Source organism: Meriones unguiculatus, chromosome 2, assembly GCF_030254825.1.
Source record: "Meriones unguiculatus strain TT.TT164.6M chromosome 2, Bangor_MerUng_6.1, whole genome shotgun sequence".
NCBI lineage: Eukaryota > Metazoa > Chordata > Mammalia > Rodentia > Muridae > Meriones > Meriones unguiculatus.
Window position 1 is genome coordinate 44,153,805 of NC_083350.1, and position 13,981 is coordinate 44,167,785.

A 13,981-nucleotide genomic window follows, 5' to 3' on the forward strand; every position below is an offset into this window, starting at 1 on the left:
TCAATTCTGCAGATTTTGCTTTATTGAAAAGTCAAAGGAAATCAATGTATTGACTTACATAGCACCCACACACAGAAAAAGCTGTGTTTTATTTTTTTCATGAATTTATGGGATTTGCCAGAGAAAAGCAAAAAGCAGAAAAAAAAAAAAAAAAAGGGAACTAGGCAAGCTGGCACAAAACACCGGCTAAAATTCAGCATTTTCCATGATGTTTCAAGTTGATCTTTCCAGAACTTTTCCTATAAAAAAGACAAACATATACTTATTGGAATATCTTCAGTGTTTGACACAGCCCAGAGCAGCATTAAATATGGCACCGCCCATCTGCTCATTGTATTTTGTTGCTAACTATGCTGCTAGTCAACAGAAGTTAATTGAAGGCCCTCATCAACCTGTGTAGGGCAAGAATCTTAAACCAGTCTCAGCTGTTAGTCCTTGGAGCTTTCAATATCCATTACTCATTGTCAAAGAAAGAAAAGTAGATGGGAGGAGAAATGATGCCAATAAACAATAAGTCATGGTTCTGTTCTGGAAAATGAACCAAACATTGAAGCATTTTGCTATTTATAGCAGGCTGCACATGCAGGTTTTATCAAGTACATGTCAATTCATTCATTCAAATCTCACCCTTCTCCTTGAACTTAGGCTGAGAGAAATTTGAAATGAATTGCACAGATATATCACATATTAATCTGCTGATTACATGTTGAAATCAATATTGACATCATAAATTATTTTTTAAATAAGAAAAAGTGGGGCTGGAAAGATGGCTCAGTGTTTAAGAACACTGACTGCTCTTAAGAGTCATTGGTTTGAGTCTCAAACCCCGTAGGGCAGTTTACAACCATCGGTAACTCCAGTTTCAGGTGGTCTGATACCCTCTTTGGGCCTCCCTGTGTGCCAGGTATGCTCATGTGCACAGACATACATGCAGGCAAAACACTTATGCACAGAAAATAAAAGTGAATAAATATTTAAAATGAAATGATAAAAGTGTGAGAATTATTAAAAGTAAATTGCTATATGCAAAATGTATTACAAAGAATTCCCCAAATGCATTATAATAGTTACAAAGTAGTTAAAATGTTTTGAAATAATTTGTTATGCAAGTTGTATTTACTTTTGAGACATTTATTAGTAATCCATTTTCTGAAAATTACATTTTCGGTCTCTGTAGGATATATGGAGAGACGTTTCTAGGCTAGCTCATGAAAATCTTAGTCTGACTTTGGAAGTTTATTCTCATGAGGCACAGGTGTAGGGAGAACAATACTTACGCCAAGGCCTTGCAGAAGGCACATTTATTCCCGTATGTCTGGCCATCAGAGCCACAGAGTGGATCAGATTCCCGAGTGCAGAAGACCTTGGGGTCACGGAACTCGCCACAGTTGATCTACAATGGAAAAAGAGCATCATTAATATCCTATCTAATGAACTGATGATGTGGAGCAGGACCTTTATGTAGTGCACCCTGAAAGATACTTACATAGGACATATTGTTTCACTGAGACATTTTATTAAGACACGGAAACTTGAGACATACATTATTATACTTACAAGTAAATCAATGAGGTCAAATGCTTATAAGTAAAACTTTTTGTTCCAACGTTAAATTGATCTAGTTGAGGTTAATTTTGGGTTATACATACCCATTCTTTTATCACATGTACTATGTTAATATACCCTAACAGTACTTCTGCATACTATCAAAATATGACTGCAGGGAAATTGCTAGACATTACATGAAGCTTGTTAGTCTTTCCTGGATGCAATACCATACATTTATTATATATTGAAAATAAAATTTTGTCTTCATATTAATTTGCTCTAATAATCTTTTTGTAGAATTTGAACTTTGCTAACTGCTATAGTAATGTATTAATGGTCCCCTAAGCTGCTATGTTTAGAAGGATCCTGTTGCTTCATTCAGTCACATGAGAACATTTGTTATGTCCAATTAAGAAATGATATCACAGAAAAAGCATGGTAACATACCCTATTGATTGCACAAATAAAATAATGTGATTAGTAGCAGTAAGATACTTTCTAATCTGAGAGTAATAGAATTGATACTTGGTGTACTTTTATTTCTAAGATATTAATAATATGAAATCCACTGAACAAAAAGCTTCCAAATATCAGCTAGCAGTAATGGAGTGTTATTTATATATGAACGAAGTCAGCTAGCATTAATCTCGTTCTAGTTCCATTAAAGTAACGTCCTCATACTTTTCAGTGTCTCCAAAAAAGTACATCACTTTCAAGGAGGTCACTTCAGCTGAGCCTAGTTTCCATGAGAGATATGTTGAGTTCTCTTAGCCAGCAGGGAGAAGGGACTAGAGAATGTCTAGAATTGAGTGCCTTAGCTGTACTTGAACACCTTACTTCTCATTTTTGGATCCAGAATTTCCAATAATCTACTACAGTTGAATAATAATACTCCTTATTGAAAGAATTAGTCTCAGTATCACTTTGTATCCTTGACCACACTTATAATGAGGACACACAGTTTTCATTAATATAGCTTATCAGTTCTAATGTATAACATAAATGCTAAATTTGTATACCAAAATTGTATTAGAATTCCAGCTAACTGATGAGATTTAAATGTTGTTAAGATAAAACACAAGATGGTTATTGATGTGAGGTAATAGGTATGTTAACTTCACTAAAGTAACATTTTATTATATTTTATCTATGTTGCCTTATAACGTTGTGTCATATACTGTATGCACAAATCTTTGCTTTTAAGATGGGATAGTAGTGAAATCTATGGGCCTTGGCAAGAGGTCATCTCTTGTTTAAGATGACAGACGTCATTATATACTGACAAACTTATCTCAGTTTTGATTGGTAAAATCTACAGTGAAATAGCCATACAATTGTGTTTTTAAAACAAGCATATACATCAAGTTTAAAGCCCCTAAGAACATCAATTGCACATTTTTTTTTGGTTGAAATTTGACATCTTATACTGTTCAGGTGAGGGAGTGTGGTGTCGGCCTTCCTTTACGTGCCAAAATAAAACTTCCCTCTATATTTCTCCCATGTAAATAATCTTTTTTAAAAAAATTCAAATAGAGTTGCATCCAGAACATCTGGAGAATATTTTACACTCTAAACACATTTTTTTTCCTCAGAAATTTAAATCATTATCATACATGTTCACAGATATGTCCTTGAGACTCAAAAGAAGAATGTGAACTGCAGTGTTGTTTTTGGTCTTTCATTTAGTCAGCAAATGCTCAAGGAGTAACAAGAGTATAGAAGGCACAGTGCTGGATGCTGGTCAGACAAAGGAATTGCTTGCTTTCCAGCCAGCACACCATTGCATCTTCTTTAAGAGGAGAGAGACGCGATGATGTGACTGCAGCACAGCGTGTGACAAATGCCACAGGAAAAACCTGCCATCTGTGTGCAAGCTGAGCAGAAGGCACCTGGATCTGTAATCTCAGACATTAAGGGAAATAAATAAGAAAGCCTCTTACTTGAAAGAGACGACGCCTTAACACACTTTTCTTTGGCAATCGGCCTTCTGATCTCGTGATCCAGCCTCTTTTGTCCTTTGGAAAGCAGATATAAAGACAGGCACTTGGGGAAAACATTCACTTTCAGTATCCTCATCCCCTCAGCCCTCCTCAGTCTCTCTTATTACCTTCTCTTGCCTACTGGAAAAAAATTTGGAAGGGCTAAGGGTTTTAGTAAACAAATTCACACTAACTGACATGTGAACAAGCTGCCTCAGGTCAGCTAGCTCCCATACTGCTAACAGTGGGACTCTTCAAGACCCCAGAAGTGAACTGAGAATCATGCTCTAGAACTTTCTTATTATTGGCTGTGTTATCTGAGGTGAAGCAGTTCCTGTTAATCCCTTACTTCCATGAAGAAAGCATCCCTCAGCCACCTGCTCTGCCTGGCTTCCAGGCTCTCAGGGCCTCAGAAACCGAATGTGACGTAGGATTTGCATAGGCATCGTGGAATGTTTGGTATGGTCCTGGACTAGACTGCAGGAATAAGTCTCCTCACTGCAGGTTTCTTCACCGCACAAAACATAGTATTTTTATTAATTATTTGGAAATTTTGTACAATGCATCCCAATCACACTCACTTTTCATTCTCCCCAAGTCCACCATCCCACTCTTGTGCTCTCCCCAAAAGAGAACCAACCAATCAAACAGACAAAACAAAAAACGAAAGCAGAATAACCCAACAAATCCAATTCGTGTCACTCATATACTCATTGGAACATGGTCAAATTCTCAGTGGCCCATTAAAGAAAATGCAGTCTTTGCTGTTTCCACTCAAACAACATGGTCTTTTTCATGTACTGGGTACTTTTCCAGTGGCCTTTCTAGCTCAGATGATCTGAGAAATAACAATGGCTTCTTTCATTGAAGGTTTTCTGTCTTCAGTTCTTCAGCTGGATGGAAACATGCTTCTCCTTGCCTCAATGCTTCTTTTATATCTAGAAAAGCCTCTGCATTAAACTGAAAAGACCAACCTGGGTGTTGCAGAGGTAAAAAAAAAATGCCACTGTAGTTATATTTAAAAGCCCTGCTAAAACAAACAAACAAACAAACAGAAAACCCTTCTATAAGGCACTGCAAGGGATAAAAGTAGGCCATAGCTCCTACCACATGAAGAAAAATATTAAGAATTATTGCTTGTAGACATCCAATTAGACCAGCACCATTTGTTGAAGATGTTATATTTTTTCCATTGTATTGTTGTGGCTTCTTTGTCAAAAAAAAGTATCTGTATGAATGGGTTTATATCTGGGTCTTCTATCCAAGTCCATAGATCCACCATTCTGTTTCTATGCTAGTACCATACAGTTTTTATTACTGTTAGTACAGCTTGCGATAAGGGAGGGAGAGACCTCCAGATCTATTATTATACAGGATTTTTTTTAGCCATTCTGTTTTTTTTTTTTTTTTTCTCAGATGTAGCCTGTAGACTCAGTCTCCATTTGGGTTCCTTAGTAAGGGGAGGAGAGGTTGTCTCTGGCATGAACTCAGTGACAGGCTCTCTGACCACCTTTGTCTGTGGGGGGTGCAGCCTTGCCAGGCCACAGAGAAAGACAATGCAGCCATTCCTGATGAGACCTGATAGTCTAGGATAAGATAGAAGGGGAGGAGGACCTCCCCTATTAGTGGACTTGGGGCGGGGCATAGGAGGTGAAGAGGGAGGGAGGGTGGCATTAGGAGGAGATGAGGGAGGGGGCCACAGATGGGATACAAAATGAATAAGCTATAATAAATAATAAATAAATTTTTTTGAAAAGAATTTTAAAAAGAATTATTACTGCCATGCCTTTCATCTGCTTGAATTTCTTCCTTTTAATTTAGTTATAGACTCTTGAGTGACATCCAAATGATGGGCTTCTTATTGGAAGTCAAAGCAGATCTAGATTGGGGGAGCTGGCAGGTTACCTTTTCCCCACTTAGATGCCATTCATGGAACATTTAGAGTCAGGAGAACTGAAATACCCTCTGGATCTAAGAAAAATGCCTCAAAAGAGCTGAATCAATTTCCACGTGGAAGCATGTTTTCATAAACTCCAGCCAGGTAGGTTGTATCCCTTCCCAGAATTTTTGAGTGATTGCTTTCCTATTTTAATAAGATTTATTTTTAGTATTGTTTGGATTGCTTTCACATTCAACAGGAATTTTCATTTGATCTTCTTTGAAATTCATGGCTTCTGTCAGGGTCTTAGGCAGCAAACCAAGTACTGGCCTGACCCCTTTTTGTTCTTCAAAGAATTGTTGTCTACTAAAATTTTTCTAGAATCGCATGACATTTAAGGATCCAGACTAGTCATACTCATTAATAGGGACAATAGAAATATGTGCTTTTATTGAAATTTGAGCACATATGCTCATGAAGTCAACTAAAGATTCAGGATGATTAATATTTTAATCATTTTCCAGATCAGGCCAATGAAAGCGTGCATTCTCCCACACAAAGCACAGGGACTTAGAGTAGAAAATGATTTCTTCTCCCACTCCTCGTGTTTAAAAAATTTCCCAGGAAATTCCTAATCCACCCTTTACCAAATCCAGTCTTCTTAGCCATCTCTGTCTAGACAAGGGGTTCTTAACCTGTGGGTTGTAGGCCCTTTGGGGGTTGAAGGACCCTTTCACTGAAGATTGTTGCTGAAGATCATTGGAAAACATTACAATTCATAAAAGTAGCAAAATTATAGTTATGACATAGCAAGGGATATGGTTTTATGGGGACCATCATGAGAGGAATTGTATTGAAGGGTGGCAGCATTAGAAAGGCTGAGAACAAGTCCTCTAGCCTCACCCTCCTCCCTCGTTCATGTGCCTCTATTCTCTTGGCATGTGCTCTCAGATGCTTATGAGAATAGACATACTGGATACTAATAAATGTTTTACTAGCTTCTTGTGATATATGCAACTACTGATCACCCAAAGATTTTTAAAACGTCCTAACCTGATAAGAGGTCAGCTCCCTTCTTCTTCACTTTTTACCAGAGGATTGAGAAACCTGACATATGAAAATTAATTCATAGCTAAGAGTTATTTATTTCTGAAGCATGTGCTCTTCTTTCTCTTACCTAGCCTTGTATTCCAATTGTTCCATTTCCATGGAAGCACCAATCCTCAAGGCCTCAGCCTCCTCTCTTACTGAGGCTGCCATTTTCCACTTTGAAATGTGCTCTTTTTTTCTTTCTTTCTTAACTTTACTTTTTTGCTAATTCTAATTTATTACCTGTAAAAGTCTTTAATATTTCTGGTCTGGACCAATACCGTAAGTTCAGTTCTAATCATTTCCTACTAGTATCAACCTTCCTACATTTGGAGAAAGGTTATTTTAAACTATTGTTTTTATCATACTCTTTGCATAAGACAGGACGACCGTGATTACCAAATCAAATTCATAAAAAAATAGCACTTCTCGAAGCCCTTTACCAAGACTGCATGGTGGCTCTCTACAGCTGATTACAACCAAGTCAATACAGACTCAGCAGTCTTGGACCTTGATTCTACCCGCTTCCTGCTGCTGTTAGACTTAATCCACACTGTTTGTCAGGCTTCCAGGTCCCCTCTGTGGTTACACTGTGGATGCTGTCTAACACCTCCAAACTGCATTTCAATATTGTCGGTACATTAATTTTATGTAAAACCAAGGTACTTGGAAAGATACACAAACTTCAAACCCATCTTGGTAGTGGAACGTTGTTTTACAAATGTATTAAAATTAATCAGACTTTACCTTAAAATATCATGCTTAGTTACCCCAAAAAGCTCTACAGAGGAACCAGCTGCTAAGGTTATACATTTGAATGACTCTTTAAGGATCTGACACCCAAACTTTGAGCCTTGGAAAGTACAAAAGAATGGGAAAGCAGAGAGCTTTCATTCTGTCGGGGCCTAGGCTTGTCTGCTCAGGAATTTGTTACAATAACCAGGATAGCCTTAAATTTAGATGTTCCTCCTGCCTCAGCCTTCCCAGTGCCAAGCTTCTATTTATGTGTGTGACCAAACACGCCCTGATACCTTGAAGAATGGTTGTAAATTAATGTGAAATTTGAAAAGGCCTATAATTAGGAGTGCAAACTATAATCTCCAGGAAGATGTGTCATGAAAAAAACTCATGGCCTGGGAAGAATGACTTGGGTACTGGAATGTTGGAGTACTGGAGGAAACCTGACTTCCCTTTGTCTTGGCTGGGTCTGATTTGAACTGGCATGTTCCTAACATCAGTCATTCCTTTGGCCCAACTATCCCTCTGGCCAAGAAGAAGGAAGAGAAGGCCACTTGGGTGTGGTCTGGGAGAGCAAAACCTCCCTTGTACTTTATAATTTCTAAGCAGAAGCCTTGGCAGTGCAGGCTTGATTCCTAATTATTCAAATATTTAGAGCTTAAAGAGTTTTTGGGTAACAATGGACCTCAACCTTCCTCCTAAAGATGTGGAAACAGAGGTATTGAGACGAGAAAGAGCAAGCAAAACACATGGCAAGTAACTTTGAATTAGATTTCATTCACATTGTCTGACTTAAACACCAGTCCATCCTAATCTACCTTGGTTGCTGTCATTATTTTTTAATTGCTAGATTTTGTTTTTTTATAGGTATCCTGTGTGAAGTTGTTTAAAATGCAAATTCATACCCCTTAACAATTCAACTGTTGCTCAACATCTTCCATGAGGATCTGTGTATTTAGAAAACATGTCAGGTGACCCTAGACAAGCAGACTAATGTAAAAGAACAGGATAAATGGCAAATAATACATGACCGATATGAAACATAATTAAACTCTCAGAAATGAAAATCCCAAGGAAGGAAGTGACGTGTAGGGTCAAATGTCAAATCTTTTAGAATTATGTAGATTTATGTGCAATAGTTTATTAACTTTTTACTGTTTAATGTATGAAACACATTGAGTCTTAGGTCCTTTTGGTTTGCTTCTAAATTCAGTGTAAGTTGTAGTATGACGCTTATTTGATTACATAATTTTAGGATATACACCTTCAAACACAAACACATATGTATATGTTGATTATACAAATACATACACTTGTGGACAAATTACAAGCTACCACCAATTTTAAGATGCATCTTAAATTGTGAGGTAGTAAAATTAATAAAATAAACAAAAGAATATAATGCATACACCAGAGTTGAAAAGCAGTTTTTTAAACTTCATTGAATGCCCAATGGAAATTTTGATGCCAAAAGTTCTTGGGCACTCTCAGACTTAAAAAGCTTGTAGCCAAATCAAGTTGAAATGTCCAACCAAATTAGCAGGACCAGCAGGGCAAATAGCACTTGTTTGTGGAAGTTTTCAGTAGTTAGATAAAAACAAAAAAAGAGAGAGAATTCTGTCTAACAAACCTAAGAACAACAGCAAAACAAAACAGAACAAAACCAAACAAATAAAACAAAAACAAAGCCCCAAGGCAAAACAAAACAAAACAAGAACCTTAATGGATGAAGTTTGTGCCCAAGCTGATTTTAACCCCACCTTGCATTGCGTTTGGATGTTGCAGACTGTGCATGCTGCATACACAAAACTAGGTTTATTTCTTATTTTTGTAAAAACAAAAACCAAAGATCTCCCTTCTAGCTCTATCAGAGTGGATTACGTATCAGTAACTAATTCACACATAATGTTTACAGTTTTCCAAATGATTTTTGCCTTGTTTGTGAAACTTAGTAATAATTGCAGTTCTGTAGAGTGAATATTAGTGCTTAGCTTAAAAGCTGTTGCATTTTCGGCCTTGAGAACTGAGTAACTTTTTTTCTCAGTGGTCTGGTTAAAGTCCAGACATAATCTGATAGACTAAGATCAGAAGGAAGGAGAGGAGGACCTCCCCTATCAGTGGACTTGGGAGGGGCAAGCGAGAAGAGGGGGGAGGGAGGGTGTGGCTGGGAGAGAGGAGGGAGGGGCTTATGGGAGGATACAAAGTGAATAAACTGTAATTAATAAAAAATAAAAAATAAAAAAAGATAAAATAAAGTCCACACATAAACTTATTTTCATACCCAGCCTATATTTGTATATAATCCCAGCACTCTGACAATGTATAAAAATGTAGGTTTAAGCACCTTTAAATTTAAAATTTTTTGAGATGAGAAACTATATTTTGAAATCTTATTGTTTCTTGATTTGGCCTTTCTGTTCACGTCCCCCTTCTTTCATTGCATCAACAAACCTCGTTTTATTCAGGGAATAGCAGCTATACACTGCCTAGTCCAAAAAAATAGAGACAGATAGGTACTAACCTGTTCTCCTTGACTGAAGGCACCTGAAAAAGAAAAAAGCACAAATTCGAAACTCTGTAATTTCTGAAAGTGCAAAAAGTGAGACTTTTCAAATTTGACAGAATTGTGTTCAGCTCTTCCCAGCTGTTGGCCATGTCATAAAGCCTCAGTGTGTCTTATTTTCCTGTCTGCTCTCTTCTTAGGGAGCAGAGGACCATGATGGGATACTCTTGTTGGGAATTAGAGTTAAGTGAAAGATGGAGGATTAAGATCTAGAGATTCATGTCACAGCCTTGACTCATTTTTGTTCACTCTGGGAGTGACCCTATCATCCGTGGCCCTACTTCATGAAGGTGAATTGGAAACACTCCTCTAACCAGCATCCCAAGCACAGCCCTTGCGTTTTCTGTCAGAAGCATGTGTCGTGGACAGTGGGGGACGTTTGATGTTTTTCGCACTCAGGATTGCTCGCCTGTCCTTTCTGCCAAATCTCAGTTTTAAAGGTAGGATCCGATTATGTGTTCTTAAAGACCTACCCATTCTCATTCCAGTGCCTCATTTTCTGTGCCTTCTCCATTCCTCTAAATTCCCGAAGATGGGTCCCTGTGTAGTCTTACTTCTCCTCTTCTTCTTCCTTCTTAATAGTAACATTTGTGGTTTTAGATATGCAGCCCTTTCCGTGCAGCTGTGAATGCACCAACAGCTTTCAGGCGTGTAAGCAAGCCCAAGGCTTCCTCAAGGAGGAGGTATAGACTGAAGCTGCATCCAGCGTGGGGCCAGCACTCAGGAATGATTGCCAGCATGCTTCTAAGAGCGATGTCTTAGTGGATGTAGGGAAAGCCACAGCTTTCGAATTTTATAGGGGCCTCATTGTCTCTTCCAAAACCTGCTCCAGCAGCGCTGATTCATCACTGGCAGAGTAGGTGACTATTAAGAGTTCAGAGGCTTCTGCTACCTCCTGTGAAAGTCACGAATTATGAAACCAGACATTCCGGGGAGTCAATATTTTTGTAAATCCTATCCGTGATTTTTTTTAATGTTCTTAGGAATTTAATTATTTCAATTTTCAGTCGTTTCACTTTGAAAAAAAAACAAAAAACAACTGTGCTTGGAAGATGGGGGATTTGCCCACTGTTTCATATTTAGGAAACAGCCAGGCAGAAGCTAATTTCATATTGGCAATACATAAAGAAAAACTATTCTTTGTTATTTTTAATTATGGCATTACATAGACATTTATTGAACATTTATTGTGACCTGTCTACTATGTTGAGCTGTTTATATGCATTTTCTCACCTAATTCCCCATATAGGAGTGCTTATTCTCTATTTTGACTTAACACAAGGAAAAGAAAATTCGGAAAGATCACAGAGTTGAATAATGGCAAGGCTAAGACTTAAATTCATTTTCTCAGTTTTAGCATTGACTTCCTTGAGCATGTTATTACCATGAATGAAGGCTGATGTGTTAATGAAGCATCCCTGCTCTGGAGAGCTCAGTCAACCAGATCTTGTTAGAGTAAATCCAACTTTACCAGGAAAAGCTACAAAGGGTAACAACTGACTTCAGGGACTGAGTCTTAACATAGGTCTAACTTTCTGCTATCTCAGGAGAATGTTTAGAATAGTTCAGTTTTAACCGTCAAACTTACTTGATAATATTACAGGAATCTTTCATCTAATTTTAATATGTATTTTACAAGTACTTTTTTCGGTAAATATGACTAAGTACAGTGAGCTTCTACCTAACCTCACAGAGTTTTTTTTTTTTTCAAAGTCTTCCATGACTTAAAAACCCTGAAAACAAAGTTTGTCATCTACTGTCCCAGAAAAGGATACATTAGCCACTGAAGCACCCTCATATCCCAAAGCTTATTTTCATATACACAGGAAAAGGTATCTAAAAAGACTGAGAAATTTCTTTAGTTGATGCAGGATTTCATTGGGAACTTGCCATGGGTCTATTTTCCACAAAGGACACTCTGTCCACTAACAATAGACCAAAAATGAGACAATAAATGAAAAAAAAAAAAAAAAAAAAAAAAAAAAAAAAGGCTGTGCCCATCAACTGTGCCTTTGGCCTGGAAATGGAATCTTTTCATCTCCAGATAAATATTTCCTTACAATGTGACTCTGAACCACCTCAGTTGACAAAATGCATGTCTATTGTTCATTTAGAGCAAGTGGTCCAAGATATTGCCCATTTGAAGAACAATTTACTTGTCTTGCTTCATATGTTTCTTCGTTCTAAGGCTCTTTACCTTCTTTTCAAAGCTCCACATTGAGTTTCTATTCCCCTTTCTGTTTCAATTTCAATTACTTGAGTCTCTCTGAAATAATAAAAAAGGACGGGAAAGTTTTTCCCCCCCCCTGAAAAGCCAAGATTAGTTTTATGGCCAATTATTTGTCTTCTACACCTGTTCTTACAACTAAGCACCACTCATGATGTCTTTAAGACCTCAATACAAATTTTAAATTCCATCGACTTATTATGAGTAAGTTAGTAATTTCCTTCTCTTGTATGGCAGTTTCCTATATGAAGAACAGGGCTACAAACCCCTTACAAAGAATCAGCAATGATCTGTAGCAGCTCTTGGTCCAAGCCTAGAGCAGAGCACATGCTCGGTGAGTGACATTCTCATCATCCTTACCAGCATTGCTTTCATCATCACCAACATTACCAATACCGTTACCGTCACCACCATTAGTATGTTCTTTCCTCACTGCTTGTTCACACAAAAAATCATTTGAATTTTGAAATGTGAGGAAGATCCATTCTTCTTCTTTTAGGTTTGATGTAACTATGGGATACTAATTGTAAGGAAAAACTCACCTGAGAAAAAGCAGAGAAGAGCGAGAGAGAGGAGCAGAAAGACACCTGCTATTTTCATGGTGCCAGTTAGCTCACTCAGGTCAAGGCTGCTTTGCTCAGCTTAGGTTCTCTGTCAAGACACTTCCCAGAAGCCCAAGAATACACACTCATATGTGCACACATATATATAGAGAGAGACAGCATGAAGCGAGTTGGGATCCCCACCTTCTTTATAAATGTTTCCTTCTAAAACCATATGCAGTCCTATACACTTTGGGCATTTATGAGGATGTCACCAGCTTAAAGAAATGCCTCATGTGCCCCATCAATCTTAAGAATGAAAACAATTATGTGAGTCGCACCTTAGATCTTATTAATAGAGGATGTTATTTTCTTCTAGTAACCTGCATTTTCCTAGCAACCAATGCACCCCTGCTTTTTCCCTCTAAGGCGCCACTGCATTAAAAAGATGAGTCACCACTGGAGTTCCACTTCCCAGTGTATCTCTTAGACAGGATTTATGTGGCTGTGGCCAGATGAGTAAGCACAGGAAAATAGAATTCCTGGGTGTGACTTGAATTTTCCAAGGAGTCAAGATGTACCTGAGGGGGCAGGTATTCTTCATTGCCACCAGAACTTCATCAGAATGAACATCTCAGGGCAGAAATACATTCCCTCATTTAAAAATCACTATTGCAGTCAAATGACAGTGAATCCTAACTTTTAAACTAAAAATAAGCCAATGCATTATTATTATTATTATTATTATTATTATTATTATTTTCTTTTAAAAAATGAAAAGTTACTGAATTGGAAATTTGAAATATAGGATGTTGAATGTTTTCTTAATTCTACAAGCTAAAAAACAAAGTTATACTAGATATTCTAAGTTTCAAATCTGGGACTGTATCTTTGTTTAAGTTAAATGAACCTAGTAAGTATCATGGGCCCCTTGAAAGCAAGACACATCAAAGGGTAAGGTTTCACAACTTTTTACAGAGAACAGAAATAAGAACAAAGAGAAAGTTAACAAATAGTCAGAGCAGGAAACTCTACCTTGAAGCATAATGTACTACTTAAAATATACTGAAGTAAACTATAGAAAGTTAAAATATAGGAAAATTGTGTAAAATGTGCCCTGTCGAAACATAAGGAATTAGTGCAATCATGTCATAAGTAAGTCATGTTATATGACAAATAATTTTCTAGTCTGTCATTTAAAAGTGTATATACTATACATCTCATTTATCTCAATACATTTGAATTCCTTTTGGAAATCACTTGAAATGTTAACTTGATTTACTTCAAGAATTAGGATGAATTTATGTCTTTCAAAGTGATTGATGGGCTCTATTCAATTTGAAAATCAGAATGTCATCATTTTGATCAAAAGGAGTCACAATTGTGACAAAACTATTTTCATAGCTTTTTGAAAAT

At 37.3% G+C, this 13,981-nt stretch overlaps 1 protein-coding gene across 2 annotated transcripts; it reads right to left on the reverse strand.

Annotated features, from left to right (window-relative positions):
* Positions 1-12,699, reverse strand: LOC110566196 (serine peptidase inhibitor Kazal type 6). 2 transcript variants are annotated; one of them, XM_021664014.2, is made up of 5 exons: positions 12,566-12,699; positions 9,755-9,777; positions 3,489-3,563; positions 1,278-1,393; positions 1-239 (listed from the first exon to the last, which is right to left on the reverse strand). In XM_021664014.2, exons 1-5 carry the CDS (start codon positions 12,621-12,623, stop codon positions 194-196), a joined length of 318 nt encoding a protein of 105 aa, XP_021519689.2. In that variant the 5' UTR covers positions 12,624-12,699; the 3' UTR covers positions 1-193. The 2 variants fall into 2 exon arrangements, with proteins under 2 accessions (XP_021519689.2, XP_021519690.2); XM_021664015.2 differs by lacking the exon at positions 3,489-3,563.
* Between the last annotated feature and the right edge of the window lie 1,282 nt (positions 12,700-13,981).

Excerpts from the sequence above, each read along its gene's own strand:
- LOC110566196 (XM_021664014.2), bottom strand. The coding sequence starts at position 12,623 with ATGAAAATAGCAGGTGTCTTTCTGCTCCTCTCTCTCGCTCTTCTCTGC. Across the intron at positions 3,564-9,754 it reads CCTTCAGTCAAGGAGAACAG|GACAAAAGAGGCTGGATCAC; the intron begins GTTAGTACCTAT and ends TGCTTTCCAAAG. Across the intron at positions 1,394-3,488 it reads TAAGGCGTCGTCTCTTTCAA|ATCAACTGTGGCGAGTTCCG; the intron begins GTAAGAGGCTTT and ends TTTCCATTGTAG.